General features: G+C 42.0%; 2 protein-coding genes across 10 annotated transcripts; one reads left to right on the top strand and one right to left on the bottom strand.

The window, feature by feature from the left end:
- Window positions 1-2,581: 2,581 nt before the first annotated feature.
- On the top strand, window positions 2,582-14,000 carry brd3b (bromodomain containing 3b). 9 transcript variants are annotated; one of them, XM_028995842.1, is made up of 14 exons: window positions 2,582-2,643; window positions 3,689-4,036; window positions 4,139-4,276; window positions 4,391-4,535; window positions 4,632-4,819; window positions 5,052-5,423; window positions 5,563-5,691; window positions 6,130-6,318; window positions 6,760-6,828; window positions 7,619-7,848; window positions 9,101-9,390; window positions 9,986-10,111; window positions 11,539-11,665; window positions 12,987-14,000. In XM_028995842.1, exons 2-13 carry the CDS (start codon window positions 3,821-3,823, stop codon window positions 11,658-11,660), a joined length of 2,214 nt encoding a protein of 737 aa, XP_028851675.1. In that variant the 5' UTR covers window positions 2,582-2,643; window positions 3,689-3,820; the 3' UTR covers window positions 11,661-11,665; window positions 12,987-14,000. The 9 variants fall into 9 exon arrangements, with proteins under 9 accessions (XP_028851675.1, XP_028851680.1, XP_028851679.1 ...); XM_028995847.1 differs by having other exon boundaries at window positions 2,586-2,701; window positions 7,658-7,848; XM_028995846.1 differs by having other exon boundaries at window positions 2,586-2,701; window positions 11,542-11,665.
- brd3os (BRD3 opposite strand) lies at window positions 12,589-14,664 on the bottom strand. The gene has a single exon (XM_028995852.1). It carries the CDS (start codon window positions 14,375-14,377, stop codon window positions 14,123-14,125), a length of 255 nt encoding a protein of 84 aa, XP_028851685.1. The 5' UTR covers window positions 14,378-14,664; the 3' UTR covers window positions 12,589-14,122.
- Between the last annotated feature and the right edge of the window lie 779 nt (window positions 14,665-15,443).

The raw sequence follows: 15,443 nt of genomic DNA, 5'->3' as shown, positions 1-15,443 counted from the left end.
CTAGGCTACCACCACCCTTTTTTTTCTTTTGTTCCAATGGAGTAAAGATGGTATACAGTAATTTGTGAGCATGTCTGTGCTGCATACAAAACCATCCCCTGGGGAGACCTAGCATTATTTGTAGGTGAGTGGTTAGGGTGATAGTTGCCTAGAACTCAAAGTCACTGGTTCAAGCCCCACTTACTACCATTTGGTCCCTGAGTAGGACACTTAACCCTGAGTGTCTCCAGGTCGACTGTCCATGAAACTAATGATTGTAAGTCCCCCCGGATAAGGGTGACTGCTAAATGCCATAAATGCGAATTAAGTTGTAATTACAGATTAATTAGCCCCGCAGGAACATAAGGTTAGGTGTGCCATGCAGGGGCACTCTTGAGCCCATTTATATGTTTGCTGTGATTCAGAAAACAGCTTAATATCCAGAACAGCTCCTGACATCTTGAAGTTTTTTTTGTTTTCTCAGCCCAGCCCATAAATGGAAGACGGTTAATAAAATTTCTTCCCGTGAAATGTGAGTTAGTAAATAGCTTCAGTGGATATAAAAAGTGTGCACACACCCGTTCTATGACCTGAAACTGATTCATTGGACTTTTACTCAGTTGCTGCTATAGCACAATTACACATAATTACAACTAACGCATTGTCTAAATACTACATTTTTTTTTGTATTTTTATAAATGCATTTGACTGATTTGGGACAGATGAATGAATTCGTATTACTTACAAGTCATTATAATGACTTTATTATCATTTGGGTGTGCATGGGCATTCGTGTATTATGAATATGCATCCGTCAGTTGTTTAAATGTTGTCAGAATGGTATCAGATATGTTTAATGTGGGAGAACTTGATTCAGATAATCATCTGGCACAAATGATGTGTTTGACAATTCCCTCATCTAGCATCTACAAATTGTCTGGGTGGTTTGGTTAGTCTGAAAAAAAAATATATAGTGTTACAAAACTGTCATTCACATAGTTGACAGCAATGTGAAGCACATGCATTGATGCATTAGGTGGTGTGCACAGAAAAACATCCTGGGAACATAAAGTTGAAGAACCTGCTGGTCCAGTCCCACAGTCTGCGTGTCATGCTGTTGGAGTTCGGGACTGGTGCCTTTCTGTCGTACATTGAGTATTCATGGGTTATTCATTCTGATTAAGGTTTACATTAAGGAAGTAGCCAAAGGGTGCAATGTGTGACAGAAAACCCAAACTGATTCAATACTAGATGAAGGTATTATGGTCTGAAAGATCTGTAGGGAGTTCACAAGAAGGGTTTTGCATTGTATAATGAAACAATGCAGAAATAAAACAAAATGCTTTACAATAGTTGCTGTGTGGTTTCTCAGATTTTCACTGACATGAAGTGAATAGAGAGCCGAAGCTACAAAATAACACAAAGTAATACAATTGTGGTCAAAAATGTGTCTATGCTTGATGTTCTATAAGCTGTTGTAGTAAAGCTGAACAAGTTCAACTAAATGTATTTTATAAGTAGGTGGTTTTGTTATCCAAAGTTAGTCGATATATGTACTTAATGTTTAAAAATATGGGTGAATATACATTCACAAACCCAAACTCTCAGTAAATTGTATTACCATAATTCTCTCCATTTCATTGTAACGTAGTTTAGCACTAAAGTATTACTTTAATTTATTTAATGGTCATCATGTTTCATTTTTCTCTTGATGACAGTGACACCTCCAGGCTCAGATGGAGAAAAACAGTGGTACTCTAACATATTAAGCAGAACGTTTTTTATGTGCGCGTCCACATTTGAACAACTGTCAGACAAATAAATTGTGGATGAGTGTTTAAAAATGGGCATGTATTCTAGATAGTTGTGTTGGTGTTCAATTTTGTGTCCAAGCTGAATTTATTTATTTATTTACAAAAATTAAGTGAGTTTGCCTGAAAAAGGGAAGCCTCTTGTAAAAATCTCATTTTGTTAAAGGCAAATCAATCTCAAGTTAACAAATAAAAAATAACATTCGTAATATATTTTATATATTTATAGAAGGTAACAGAAATGTCATATTATTGTCAATGTTCTTTATTATTTTCCCTGCAATTTCTTAATAATTATACACATGTAGAAAATTGTATGCCACAAACCTGATAGTTTTATATTATTATATTTTTAGCAAAAGTGTTTCGGAAATTTGTGAAATAATTGTAGACATTTCTATTGCAAAGCAATAAAAAAAAATACCTATAGAATATTCATTGGATAATTCTCTTGAGGTAATGTGATATTTTATGCACCATCTATAATTTAGACTCAGGTCAATACATCACTAGCTTTTTTACTGTTTGCCCGGTTGAGCACTGCTTCCTGGGATATGTAGTCATAACAAAGGTTGACGATCTCACCCATGTTTGTCACTATACGTAAAGAAGAAATATAAAAGTAGACTGGTGGCTTCATGTCCCTGGCGCCCCTATCTAGGTTTTGTTTACTTATTCTTTTAGCTCAAAATATGAGAATTACACCTCGTTCAGAGAAAAATCCCCGGCGATTTGAAAGCAGCAGCGTGGACTTCAATAACCATGATGACCTGCGCCATCTTGCGCTTGCGCAATAGGCCGTTCAACTACAGTCGACCCAACAATCTATTATGCTTCTTCGCTGCAATAAAAGGTACCTGAAAGACTGCAAGCAAAACGCTGCCGGAGCCACTTCGGGGGAAAGTAATAAAGTAAAAGAACAATATACGTATCTACCTTTCTGATTAGTGCTATTCCGCTTGTTTCTTTCTACTTTTACGCCACTCTTTGCTGGCCCGTACTAAAACGGGTTTTGGAGTACACTTCGCCTCAGAAGCGGTAGTAAGATAGTGCGGCTGGTGCTCGCTGTTTTGCAGCAAAGGTAACAAAGCCGACTTCCACCCAGCCGCTGCACTCCTGCCGAGCGGGGAGAAGGGACATTTTCGCGGCTGGTAGTAGAAACGCAGCGGCGCGTTCGCTTGAAAGGGCGCGCCGGGCACCATTAACGTGATCTGTTCGTCTGCCTCCGCGGATTTGCTAGTTAGCCCGCTAGCAGCTAGCCGCACGGCATGCACACAATGGCTGTCGCTGCCCGTGGACAAGGAGAGGGGGCTTGCTGGCCCCGAGAGCCCTATTAGCCTAGCCTGCTAACTAGCCCGAGAGAGCGAATCTGCATTCCACACTGGTGGCTGTCCTATGTGTTTTTTTCACCCGCCCGCCATCTTTTAAAGAAGTACCTTTTGGCGGAGTCAGGCGTGCATATGATTACAAACTCGATTCAATTTTTTAGTCGGTTTTAAGACTCGTGTTTTGGTGTAGCCTTACTTTGAAAAACACACGGAGTCGTGTTGCCAGTTGCTTCACGGAGAAGCGTGCCGGCTAAACTCTGGCCGAGTGTATCGAATTCACGTGACTGATTCGGTTTTTATAACAACGATCACGGTGACACGTCTTTCATTTGATTTCATATTAATTTCATGCATTTTTTTTTAAGAATAAAAATTTGGAAACTGTTGCATTCGAGCCTCTTCCTGTTTGCAAAAGCTTGTTCCTGGCACCTGCATGGTATGATGGTTTATGCTGAAACAAGATTCATTCAATCATCTTTGATTAAATTGTGCAAAGCGTACATTTATTATATACAAGTTGTGTGTGTTTATTGATTCATTAATCCAAACATCCAATCTTTTCTGTTTCAGTGTGTTGACACACAGGTCTTGAGATGGGATGTGTGTGTCAACAAGGGCTTAAGGAGCAGAAAGAGGAACACGATTCCAATTGAACAAAAAGGACTTCCGGAGATCAGGCGAGCAGTTTAAGGACTGGTCTTCATGTCAGAGGCCAGCATGTCGGCCGTCACTTCTCCTTCCCAGGCGCCTCCCTCCTTCACAAACCCTCCACCACCCGAGGTCACCAACACCAACAAGCCGGGCAGGAAAACCAACCAGCTCCAGTATATGCAGAATGTAGTCGTCAAGACTCTGTGGAGGCACCAGTTTGCATGGCCCTTCTACCAGCCTGTGGATGCCATCAAATTAAACCTTCCTGTAAGTAGTATAGAATCATGGGGTATTCCCAGACGGTGCATGTTACCTGCGGCCTTCTTATTTTGTTGCTGCCTGCTGCCTCCTTATTATGCCTCTTTACAGGATTACCATAAGGTTATCAAAAACCCGATGGACATGGGAACAATAAAGAAACGGCTAGAGAATAATTACTACTGGACCGCGGGTGAATGCATGCAAGATTTCAACACTATGTTTACCAACTGTTATATTTACAACAAGGTAAACCTTCACAAAATATTACACAAAGTAGAATGTCTGGTTTAGTGCTTTCCATATTTCTTGTTTAATAAGTCATTTATACCATTCTTATTTCTTTCTTGTCACTTTTGATAGCCTACAGATGATATTGTATTAATGGCTCAAGCGCTGGAGAAGATTTTCCTCCAGAAAGTGGCAGTGATGCCTCAGGAGGAAGTAGAATTACTGCCACCACCCCCTAAAGGCAAAGGCCGCAAGCCAGTAGGGACTCCTTGTGCAGGTAAGTGCGTGGAAGTAAATGTTTCCTTTGTCAGGGAGCATTGTACTTGTTCTCTTTGTTTTGACCAACGCAAAAACCAAAAAAAAACAACTTCAGATAACCAGCCAGAAGTGGCAGCATCCTCGGGTTCCCCATCGTCATCTTCATACCCGAGTTCCCCACCACAGCCACCCCAGACTCCCGTCATTGCAGCAACACCAGTGCCAACCATCACTTCCAGTGTACAGGCTGTGCCTCCTGCCACTTCCCTGATGCCAGTTCCCACCGCGCAGCCAGTTGTTAAAGTAAGTTCCATCACAGCAGTGGTTTCAGATGTTGTTTATTATGACTATATTGTCCTGAGCATATAAAACTTGGTAAAATACATATTTGGTGCCATATTCTGTGCCATTTTTGTGTAGACACCTGAATGAGAGAGCGACTGAGTGAGAGAAAGAAAAGTCTTGCATTCGGGTCAGTACGGTAATTGTCATCAAACAACAATTCCTTTTGATGGACCTGTTATTTGGCTCACAGAAAAAAGGGGTGAAAAGGAAAGCGGACACCACCACACCTACAACTTGTGCGATCACAGCCAGCAGAAGCGAGTCGCCCACTGCTATGCTAGAGTCCAAACACAGCAAAGTGATATCCAGACGGGAAAGTACGGGCCGGCCGATCAAGCCCCCGAAGAAAGACCTGGAGGACGGAGATGTGCTGCAGCACGCCGGCAAGAAGAGCAAACTCAACGATCATCTCAAGCACTGCGATAGCATCCTGAAAGAGATGCTGTCCAAGAAACACGCGGCCTACGCGTGGCCTTTCTACAAGCCTGTAGACGCAGAAGCGCTGAATCTTCACGACTACCATGAAATCATCAAGCAACCTATGGACCTTAGTACTGTCAAAGTATGACCGCCCGCCATACATTCATAATAAAAACGCAGTACTCTGATACTGTGAGCTTGCATGCATGAACTCCTGCATCCAATTGAGTTTCGTTGTCTAATTACGTACCTGTTTTTAAAACCTTTTTATAACTTTGCAGAAAAAAATGGACAGTCGAGAATATCAAGATGCCCAAAGTTTTGCTGCAGATGTTCGGTTAATGTTCTCAAATTGCTACAAGTACAACCCGCCAGATCACGAGGTTGTTGCAATGGCAAGAAAGCTTCAGGTAAGCAAAAAACACCCTTATAAAAAAAAAAAACCACAACCACTGAGCCATAGTTTATTTTTATTCATTTTGTTTATTTAGAAACCTTTTTGAAGTGATCTGGTTTTAGTGTTATTAATAATGTGCAATATTAATCTATATTTGGAAATCCGAAATCTTCAGCACCATTTCAGATTAAGATAGATATACATTATTCATTTGACATTTTTGGATTAAAATCTAAAAACCTTCTTGGCTATGGCTTGAATGTGTGGGCCTTAAACTAGAAAAAGCAATAAAAGGATAAGTTTACAAAGGCTGCATTTAAATTATTTGTTAACTATGACTCTTTATATGATAAAATGATCCTTTCTTAGTGATTGGTATAAGTAAATAAAAATACAAATTTAATTCTTAGGCTCAGTACCAAAATGATTTTTGTTTTATTTTTTAAATCAGGATGTTTTTGAGATGCGCTTTGCTAAGATGCCCGATGAGCCCGCAGAGCCCAACTCACCCAACGCCCTGTCGACAACACCGGTGGTAAGCAAGAGCACAGGCAGCAGCGAGAGCAGCGTCGACTCGTCCAGCTCCAGCTCCGACTCCGAGGAGGAACGAGCCACCAGGCTCGCCGAGCTGCAGGAACAGGTGGGTGCAGACCAGGTGGGTTTCCGAACTGAGGACCAAGATCCAAACCCAAGGGTGGAGGGACAGGCAGAGGCCATACCTCCCGCCCCACCTGCAATCTGGAACCCCCCCCCCACACACACTTCTATTTGAGCCCAAAAAACTTAAAAGAAGAAAAAAAAGAAAAATACAACTCTCTTTGAGAAACGACCATCAATCTGCCCAATGACAGGACTGGAAGTTAACCCTCTACCGCCTCTGCAGTTTGTGTTGGCATCTTGGTATATGGCATGCATGCTGTATATGTAGTGCTAATTTCTCATCTTACAATGAATCATTGCTAGTAGCAAGTTGTAGCTCTCCCATTTTTTTGTGACAGTAGTTCTTTTCAATGACAGTATTCTAACAGTATTTTGAGTATAACTATCTTGTCCCCTGATTTCACTTTGGCTTTCTTACCAGCAATACACTGTGGAGCACCCCAATGGTAACAGGGCGGGGAAAAAAAACGGGTGTGCCAAACATTTTCAGGTGATTGACTTTTTACTTCCCGGTCCCCACTAACTCCTCATTTTTGTTGCACCTTTTCGAGTGAGCGGTAGAGGGTTACGGTGATGAGCCGGAAGGGGTTTGATTTGTTGGTTGAGCTGGGCAGATCCTTCCTCTAGTCTGCTTGCTTGGTCACGAGGGCAGTGCTTTGGTTCTTTGTCTTATTTATTTATTTGTTTGTTTGTTTAACCTTTTCCTCTTTAAGCACTGTGAGCAATTGGCGGTTAATCGGTGTTAGTCGTGGGGCTTGGTTAGCTGCATTATTGCATCATTCATCGTCACCTTCATTGTTCTCCTTTTTAAAGCGTTTCTCATTCTGTTTCCAGCGCATCTGCTTCAGTATGGGTGGGCTTTTATTCCAATCCGGGAAAGTGCCCGCCAAGAAAAAGTTTGATTAGCATGCGGGAAAAAGGGTGCTTCATAGGTTAACCCTAATCAGATAGCAGCCTGTCTACTAAGTGCTCTTTATGATTTAATGCCTGGAGATAAATGGTGTTCAAACACACATTTGATTGCTTTTCTTTTATATACGGTCAACTGGTGGGTAGACCAAAATCAGATAATTGGGTAAAAAAAAAAAAAAAAAAACACCTCTTCCTATTTGTCCTTCTGCTGGTACGTCTCTGTTAGCTGAAGGCGAGGGCCAGTGATTTCCCCCCTCATCAGTTCCCACCCTCCAGCCCAAACCCTGCACTGTCCAGTCTCAGCAGCGCTTCGCACCCCTCTCACTGCTGGGTAGCTGACCCCCCTCCTCTACCTTCCTCCTCCTCAGCTGAAGGCTGTCCATGAACAGCTAGCTGCTCTCTCACAGGGTCCTGTGAGTAAACCAAAGAAAAAGAAAGAGAAGAAGGACAAAGAGAAGAAGAAGAAGGAGAAGGACAAAGACAAGAACAAGGTCAAAGCAGAGGATGACAAGAAGCCGAAGTCCGCTCCACAGTCCAAGCAGGCCCAGCCGAAGAAGACGTCAGTGCGGAAACCCAACAGCACATCATCTGCCCCCAGGTACTAATCTTACTGTATGTGGTTGGAGTTGGTAGATGTTCTGTATGTTTTGTAGAAACCACAAACTTCCATTCACTAATATTACAATTTCTTTTTTTTTTTTTTTAAGAATTTCTGGCAGGTCCTCCAGGCAAGGGACTGCAAAACTGCTTTAACCTGTTGATACCAAGGGTGTTGAAATTAATCTTTGAATTAAATTGCTTTGCAGACGTGGCCAATATTGCATTGATGCAGTGCAGAACATAATCGATTATAACATAATGATGTTGCTGGGTGGTTTTCTGGCGGCGGTACAAAAATTCTCGTTAAAAAGTAGTGGCTGTGGTGGCACTCCGTACCAGGAGTTTAGAAAACCACGCTTACTTTTTGTGCTAAGCACAACAGCAAGTGGCATGTTGAGCTCAACCGGCGAACCTCACAGCTTTAGAGACCTTAACTCCTATATTTGAAAACATCATGTGAAGTAATGTAGAAAATGTATGGAAAGTGAAGTGATTGTCATTGTGAAACACTGCAGCACAGAACACGGTGACACAACAAAATTTGTCCTCTGCTTTTATCCATCACCCTTGGTGAGCAGTGGGCAGCCATGACAGGACGGTGCTTTGCTCAGAAGCACCTTGGCGGCTCGGGATTCGAACCGGCAACCTTCTGATTACGGGGCCTCTTCCTTACCCACTAGGCCACCAATGCCCCAAAGGGGCATGGGATGCATTGCAATGCATCGATAATTGAAATCAAATCGTGAGACCACCACTGCCCCTTTTTTCAGTATATATAAAAACATATTTTAATCAGCTTCAGTGAATTTATACTGAATTTATCTTTAAAGTAGGGTTAGTTGAGAGTACTTTGTTGAGAATTACATGATAGTTTTTTCAGAACTTTACATATCCATCAATGTATATTTTGAAACAGTATTGTAAAACTGCTGCGTAACTACAGTGCTGGAAATCGCTGTAATTTTCTTATGCGCAGGTTTAAGTGTTCAGTTTAAACTTAAATGCAATAAAACTGGACACTAGGTTTTTGATAATGGCTGATAATAGCTGCATCTCCATATATATCACAAAGCAGCAGAAAATGTGTGTTTAAAAAAAACCAGTCCGTGCTCATGTTGCTGTGACGGAAAGGCTTTTATCAGGAACGATTGTAATGGTGATTCAGTGTAGCTATGGCCATCGGCCCATATTATTCACAGTTTAATTGTGAGTTTCTTGATTTGTCTCTAAATTGAAACTGTTTTCTGCAGACAACCGAAAAAGGGGGGTAAGCCAGGGGGAGGGAACTACGAGTCTGACGAGGAGGACTCCCAACCCATGACGTACGATGAGAAGCGTCAGCTCAGCCTCGACATCAACCGCCTGCCGGGGGAGAAGTTAGGCCGCGTGGTCCACATCATCCAGTCCCGTGAGCCTTCGCTCCGAGATTCTAATCCCGATGAAATCGAGATAGACTTTGAGACCCTCAAGCCCTCCACCCTCCGCGAGCTCGAGCGATATGTCAAATCCTGCTTGCAGAAGAAGCAGCGCAAACCCATACGTAAGTCCTTCTGCCCGCAGCTCGCGTTCTCTGCCATCTGCTCCACCAGAGCCTGATGCTTTCTCTCTGGCTCTTATGGCTTTAATTAAACTGGTTTTAAATGGCTGTGCTGGAAATACTCACCTTTTCACTCTTTGCATGTCTTATGGTGGTTCGTTTTTGACCTTTTAATGTTTCTCTGCATTGTCAGTTTCACACACAAAAAACCCCCCAACAAAATCAGACTTGCTCAGGGTACATCTTTTAATTTTGTCCTCATCTGTCATTTATATATAAATAATATCGAGGTTCTGAAGTCTTCAGTAGAACCTGGCGAGTGAAAGTTGCATCTGGGACGGCAGCAGACAATGACGACCTTGAGCAAAGGGCATGTCACCTGGAGATGAGAAGACCGAATGTGTTGATGCTGTATGTGACTAGCTGTAGAGTACGGTGTGTGTGTGTGAGTGTGAGTGTGTGTGTGTGTGTGTGTGTGTGTGTGTGTGTGAGTGCGTGCGTGCAAAGCGAAGGCCATGGCAGAGGTTTGTGCTGCTTGTTGCCACGGCGGCGTGGTGTCCCCTCTGACTGACCACGTGCCGCTGTGTGTCTCCTGCAGCGGGCACTGGGAAAAAGAGTGCCAAGTCTAAAGAGGAACTGGTACAGGAAAAGAAGAAAGAGTTAGAAAAAAGGCTACAGGACGTGAGTGGACAGCTGAACAACAACAAGAAACCGCCCAAAAAAGGTACCTGTGTGTCAGAGTGTGGGTGAGAGGAGACAGGTTGCCTTGTGGGCTCAGTAGATTAGTGCGAATAGTTCAGGCTAACTTGAGGACAGGACACCATTTGTATGTTCCTTAAATGCCATTTCCTCTGCTGATTGGTTTCTCTCGAAAGAAACGTCCTAAAACCCCATTGTGTGTTCCTAACATTCGGCGATGCTACATAATTAATGATCCCTCAGTCTCCGTCCGTGCCTTTCTTCATTTAAAAAAAATGACATGTTGTCACATGACCCCAAGTGGGTTGGTACTGGAATGAACATCATCTTCACATTCAAGTGTGAAGCCAAAGTGCAATCCCGTGATTACACGTTGTCAATGATCCGAAAAAACTTTCAGTTTAAGTTATGATCAGTTCTTGTGTTATTGAGCAAGAAAAAACAAAGTACGAAGAGTTCTTGTTATGGCAGCAAAGCTGTGTTTTTATAACCACTTTGCAACAGACTGTCTTGTTCAAAACTTGTCAGAAGGACCAAATTATTATTTTTTTTTCTTCAATGAATTCATTCAGCGAACAAAGTCCAAGCAAACCCAGATGGAGACAGTTTGCATTAAATTTAGATTTTAGGCCCTCACCTGTCATTGGAATTTGACATTTTGATTAGGCTCTGTAGACGTCTTGGAATCACTCTCTCATTCCCTGGCGTTGCCTTAACAGATTTTCCAGATTCCTGTCATCTCCATCTCATCACAATGCCTCTTTTGCCAGCAGATTTGGCTCCACTGCTGAATGAGCCACACCCACCAGAGTAGCATCATTCCCTGAATCCTCTTTGTTCACCATATGAACCACTCGAATGGTACAAAATAAATAGAATGTGTGCAAGGTGGATGGGGTCTCCCATTCCTGATTAACTTTCAACTTTCTGGTGCCGGCTGCTTGGAGGGTGACCAACATCCCCCCCCCCTATCCTTTTTCATCCAGTGCTTTTTGCTCTATGTTGCTTGCCTCCCATTCTCTCATTACACACTTCCATGGTTAGTGGTGCTGGGTTGAGGCTGCTGATGGGTGCTTCCTGGTTTTTCTCATCTTACCAAAACAACAAAAGACATTTACCCGCATGTTACTACCACCACCACCTCTGACTGCTCTAATTTGTTCTGCCAATACAACGTACTCGAAGTAATGGTTTCATGTTGGGTCGTTTAACAGTAAGTACCAACATATATTAAGGATAATACCTTGAGCCTGGACTCTGTGCACCAGCACTGTATTGTGTTTGGAGGAAAAATATATTAACGTGTATAGTTGTCGGCATGCCATATACAGTGTTGATGTGGTTTAGAAAGACAGTCATGTATTGCTTGACATCATGTTGAGTTCCTCAGCGCTCCAGTATGCAGCTCTTCCCCGTTCGTGTCTAAAGCGTGTCTCCGTGTTCTCCGTCCAGCAGAGAAGGCAGGCTCGGCGCAGGCGGGGGGTCCATCGCGTCTGAGCGGCAGCAGCAGCTCCTCAGATTCCGGCAGCAGCAGCTCCAGCGGCTCCAGCTCCGACAGCAGTGACTCCGACTGAACGCTGTGCGTGTGCGTGTGTGTGTGTGTGCGTGCGTGCGTGTGTGAATCTTCTTCTTATCTTCATTTGCCCCTTCTGTTGTGGGTTTTTTTTTTTTTTTTTTTTTTTTTTTTTTTTTTTAAACAAGTAGTACACTGTCATGACCATTTCATAAACGTAGAGAGCATAACAGTGACAGAGGATATTTTAAAAATGTTTAGAAACGCCTTCAGCTGGCAACGTTGTTTAAATGTATGAAAAAGTTTAACTGACTCTCCAGTGTCAGAGTTTATTGTGCTGGCCCTCAAAGGGAAACGCCTGGTATCACCAGAGAAAAATATTTTTTAATTATTTTAGTTGTAGAGATGAAAGCAAACATGGCTGCTTATTGACTCAATATTAAGAAAAAGAACATACAGAGTACCGGAACATACAGAGACGTGTTTAGCATCTCCGTTAATGCGTAGTCATTTGTTAGTTAGCGCTGTAGACCGCTGAATCAAAAAAAAAATAATTGATGGCATGGTACTTTTTCTGTTTTGTTTTTTTTGGGTTTTTTTTTTTTTTGCGCTGATATCACCTTTTGAATCATACCACATTCCATTAATGTCGATGTTTGGACAGTACTAATAACTTGAGCTACCCGCCCTCTGGCGTTACCTTTGAACACTATTTAGCTGTGGCCTTTTCACAGTTTCTTGAAGGAATTTGGCTCAATAGGCTCAGCCCATTGAGGATTTTCAGTGCAGTAAAAATGGAGCAAAGTCTGTCGTTTTCTGTTGCATGTGTACTCTTTCATCTGTAGCAAATTTATAAAAAAAAAAAAAAAAATTCAACACTGATCTTTTTTTTTTTTTTTTTTTTCCTTACAGATTGTAAAAATTTTATTCCGGTGCTTGTGTTTCATGTTATGTCAGTATTTGATGTATAATTTTTTTTGTCATCTTTGTTGCAAAAGTATATCATGCGTAATATACAATTGTTTTTGTATTTTTTATTTTTTTTTCTTGTTGGAAACACAACTTGACAGCTATAATAATGGCATCCCTAAAGATTCATACAAGTTGCAATCGAGGACTTGTATTTATAAACATGTATTTATAATTATCCCAAGGTATTTTTTTAACTCCTCTGAGGCTCGAGTCAGTTACGGTATTTCTTATTTGAAAATCAGTTTTGTGCTTCCAATATTCTTTGTTGCTATTATGTCATAATTATTATTATATTCCAGTTTTTGCTCCAGCATCGCTATGTGGATAGTAATTCTGTCACTACTGTGGGTGAGGAACAGCCATGCCATTGTAATAGATAAGCTAACATTTTTTTTTCTTCCCTTTTCTTGTACAGATCCCTACAATGTTGCTGTTTTATCCCACAGACAAAAGTACACTATACACTTGTTTTGGACATTGAAGTACCAATTGAGCACGTTACTTAAAGCATTGTCAAAGGCTCAATATTTGGAAGCAGGTTTTTTTTTTTTTTTGTATCTGTGTGTTTCACATTTATAATTTCCGTCTGTAATGGCATTTCAGTTGCGAGTGTTACATTCTCTCCTGATCATGCAGGTTTTCCATTGGTTGAACACTTAGATGGACATGTACTGAATGCTAAGTTTCAGTGGTACAAAAAAGTTCGAAGCACTCAGCCTGCATACAGACATGGCATAATCTGTACAATCCAGAAAACATTAGATCATTGTACTTCTGTGCTATTTGAGCAACTTAAGCACTGTTGAAACTGAACTGAGTCGGTATATTCAGAGTAATACAATCTAGTCTTCCTCTCAAGTAACATTTGGTTATATATATATATATATATATTTGTTTTAACCACTACAGCATTTTTTTTTTTTTGTTTTTGTCCAGATGAGATCATATTTAGTCATGGCAGATGATAGTCAAAAAAAAAAAAAAATACTGTGATATATATCCCACACTTTTGTACATGTGTACCTTCTTGAAGCTGTCTTCTTGAATAATAAAGTTGGGTTTTCCTGAGTGATGTCAGTAGAATTGAAAGATTGAAATATAAATATATGCTATAAATTTAAATGTATATTCACCACATATTAGGTTGATTTTTAGTCCCGGGTCAAAATATATTCGTTTATTTTATATTGATGAGGACAAAAAAAGTTTGTGTATTGCATGCCAATTTACAGTATCTTTCTTAAAACTTTTTTGAGCTGTTTATATTATGTAAATGTCTCCATATGATTCATAGATCTCGAATGGGTTCCCATTATAGGTGTAGGCTGGAGGTTCGCTGACTTACAAGCTAGTGTTCGATGTAAAGCTAACCTGGAATTTTGACTCACTGAAGCCCTCTTGTTTTTCATAATAAACGAAACGCAAACGAGCTGTTGTCTGGGCAGTGATTGTTCTTCGTGAGGAATACTTGCGGAAAACGTTTAAAAGACCCCCTACGCGTCCACTTGTGAGCATAGCAAACGCTGCTGCAACGCTGCTACAACGTTGTCATCACATAAGCAGACAGACGCGGGAGCCCACGTCCTCGGCCGGGCCCTCCGCGTTCCTCCGGTCCCGGACCACCACGGCCTGGTTGCCGTACCGACTGTACCAGGCGCTCTGGCTCCGCCGGAGGTAGCTGGCCGGCGGCGCCTTCTCCAGCTCCAGCCGCTGCTGCTGCCAGACGAGCAGGGACGTGTCCTTGTAGCGCAGGCGGCCGTAGGCTTCCGACAGCGCCTTCTCGGCCAGCGGGTGTCCGTCGGTCATCTCTCCGTCAAGGCCGGCGCGGAGGACGCCGCCGTCTGGCCGCCATTCGTCGGGAAAAAAGCCCGTAAAAGCCCGCGGCCGACTGTGGGTTCAAGCGACATGGAGTCGCCCGTAGCGAATACCGTTCGTGTCGTGCTTCTCACGGCGTTCGTTTCCTCTGCATCTCTGAACATGGACTTATTTCCCCCAGCGCGGCGAAGCGGTGGATACGGAGCCGAGTCCGCCGTCCATGTCGCGAAATCTCTCCCCGAGAGCGTACTTGTGCTATGGCAACGGCTGTCGGCGCTTCCAGCTTCCGGGTAGAAACACGGACCTTCGCACTAGGTTCCGGCCTGTTTAAGACAGACGAGCCAACATTTCTCATAGACTAGGATTTTTACCAAACATGCTTCTTACAAAGGCTCACTTCATGGGACTTTTATTTAAATCTTATATATCAATACAGCTCTGCCCCCACTCCCCTCACTCCCCTCTTCAGCTCCACAAACCTTCTGAACCCTAAAACACACAAACTGACCATGCACCAGTCACTCTGTGCAGCTCTGGTCTGCCAACTACCTCACTTTCACTTCGTCACTTTAAACTTACCTCTGTTGCACTATTGGTTTTGCACTCTCCACCATGTGCCCTTATTTGTATATGGTGTTTTTAAAATTGTATATTGTGCCTTTTTTTAAAAAATTGTATTTATACTCTGTATTCAATGTTACTGTTACTGTTTTTGTATTTAATGTTACTTGTATGGGTCAGAGAGTAACGTAATTTCAATTCTCTGCATGTCCTGTACATGTGGCAGAATTGACAATAAAGCGGACTTGACTTGACTTAAAAAGAGAGGAGAGATTAAACATCTCTTACAATTTTTCTATAATGACTGCGATATAATAGCTATATAATAATGGAGTGTGTTGATCAGCATCAGTTTCTCAGCAGCATGTAGTTACTGGAAAGGTCTCACCTTCCAATAAATGAAAAAGAATGAATGTGTAGCTTTCTGGGTTACGCATCTCTGGAATTATTTTTTCTGTAAAATAATACTGTCCTCGTTACATGGTTACAACTTTTA

This window comes from Denticeps clupeoides, chromosome 11 (genome assembly GCF_900700375.1).
Source record: "Denticeps clupeoides chromosome 11, fDenClu1.1, whole genome shotgun sequence".
Lineage (NCBI taxonomy): Eukaryota > Metazoa > Chordata > Actinopteri > Clupeiformes > Denticipitidae > Denticeps > Denticeps clupeoides.
The sequence above is the reverse complement of the archived record's forward strand: the minus strand, read 5'-3'. Positions and strand labels throughout refer to the sequence as shown.

Coding starts and splice junctions, on each gene's coding strand:
- brd3b (XM_028995842.1), top strand. CDS start 3,821: ATGTCAGAGGCCAGCATGTCGGCCGTCACTTCTCCTTCCCAGGCGCCT. Junction 4,037..4,138: donor CCATCAAATTAAACCTTCCT/GTAAGTAGTATA, acceptor GCCTCTTTACAG/GATTACCATAAGGTTATCAA. Junction 5,424..5,562: donor TGGACCTTAGTACTGTCAAA/GTATGACCGCCC, acceptor ATAACTTTGCAG/AAAAAAATGGACAGTCGAGA.
- brd3os (XM_028995852.1), bottom strand. CDS start 14,377: ATGACCGACGGACACCCGCTGGCCGAGAAGGCGCTGTCGGAAGCCTAC.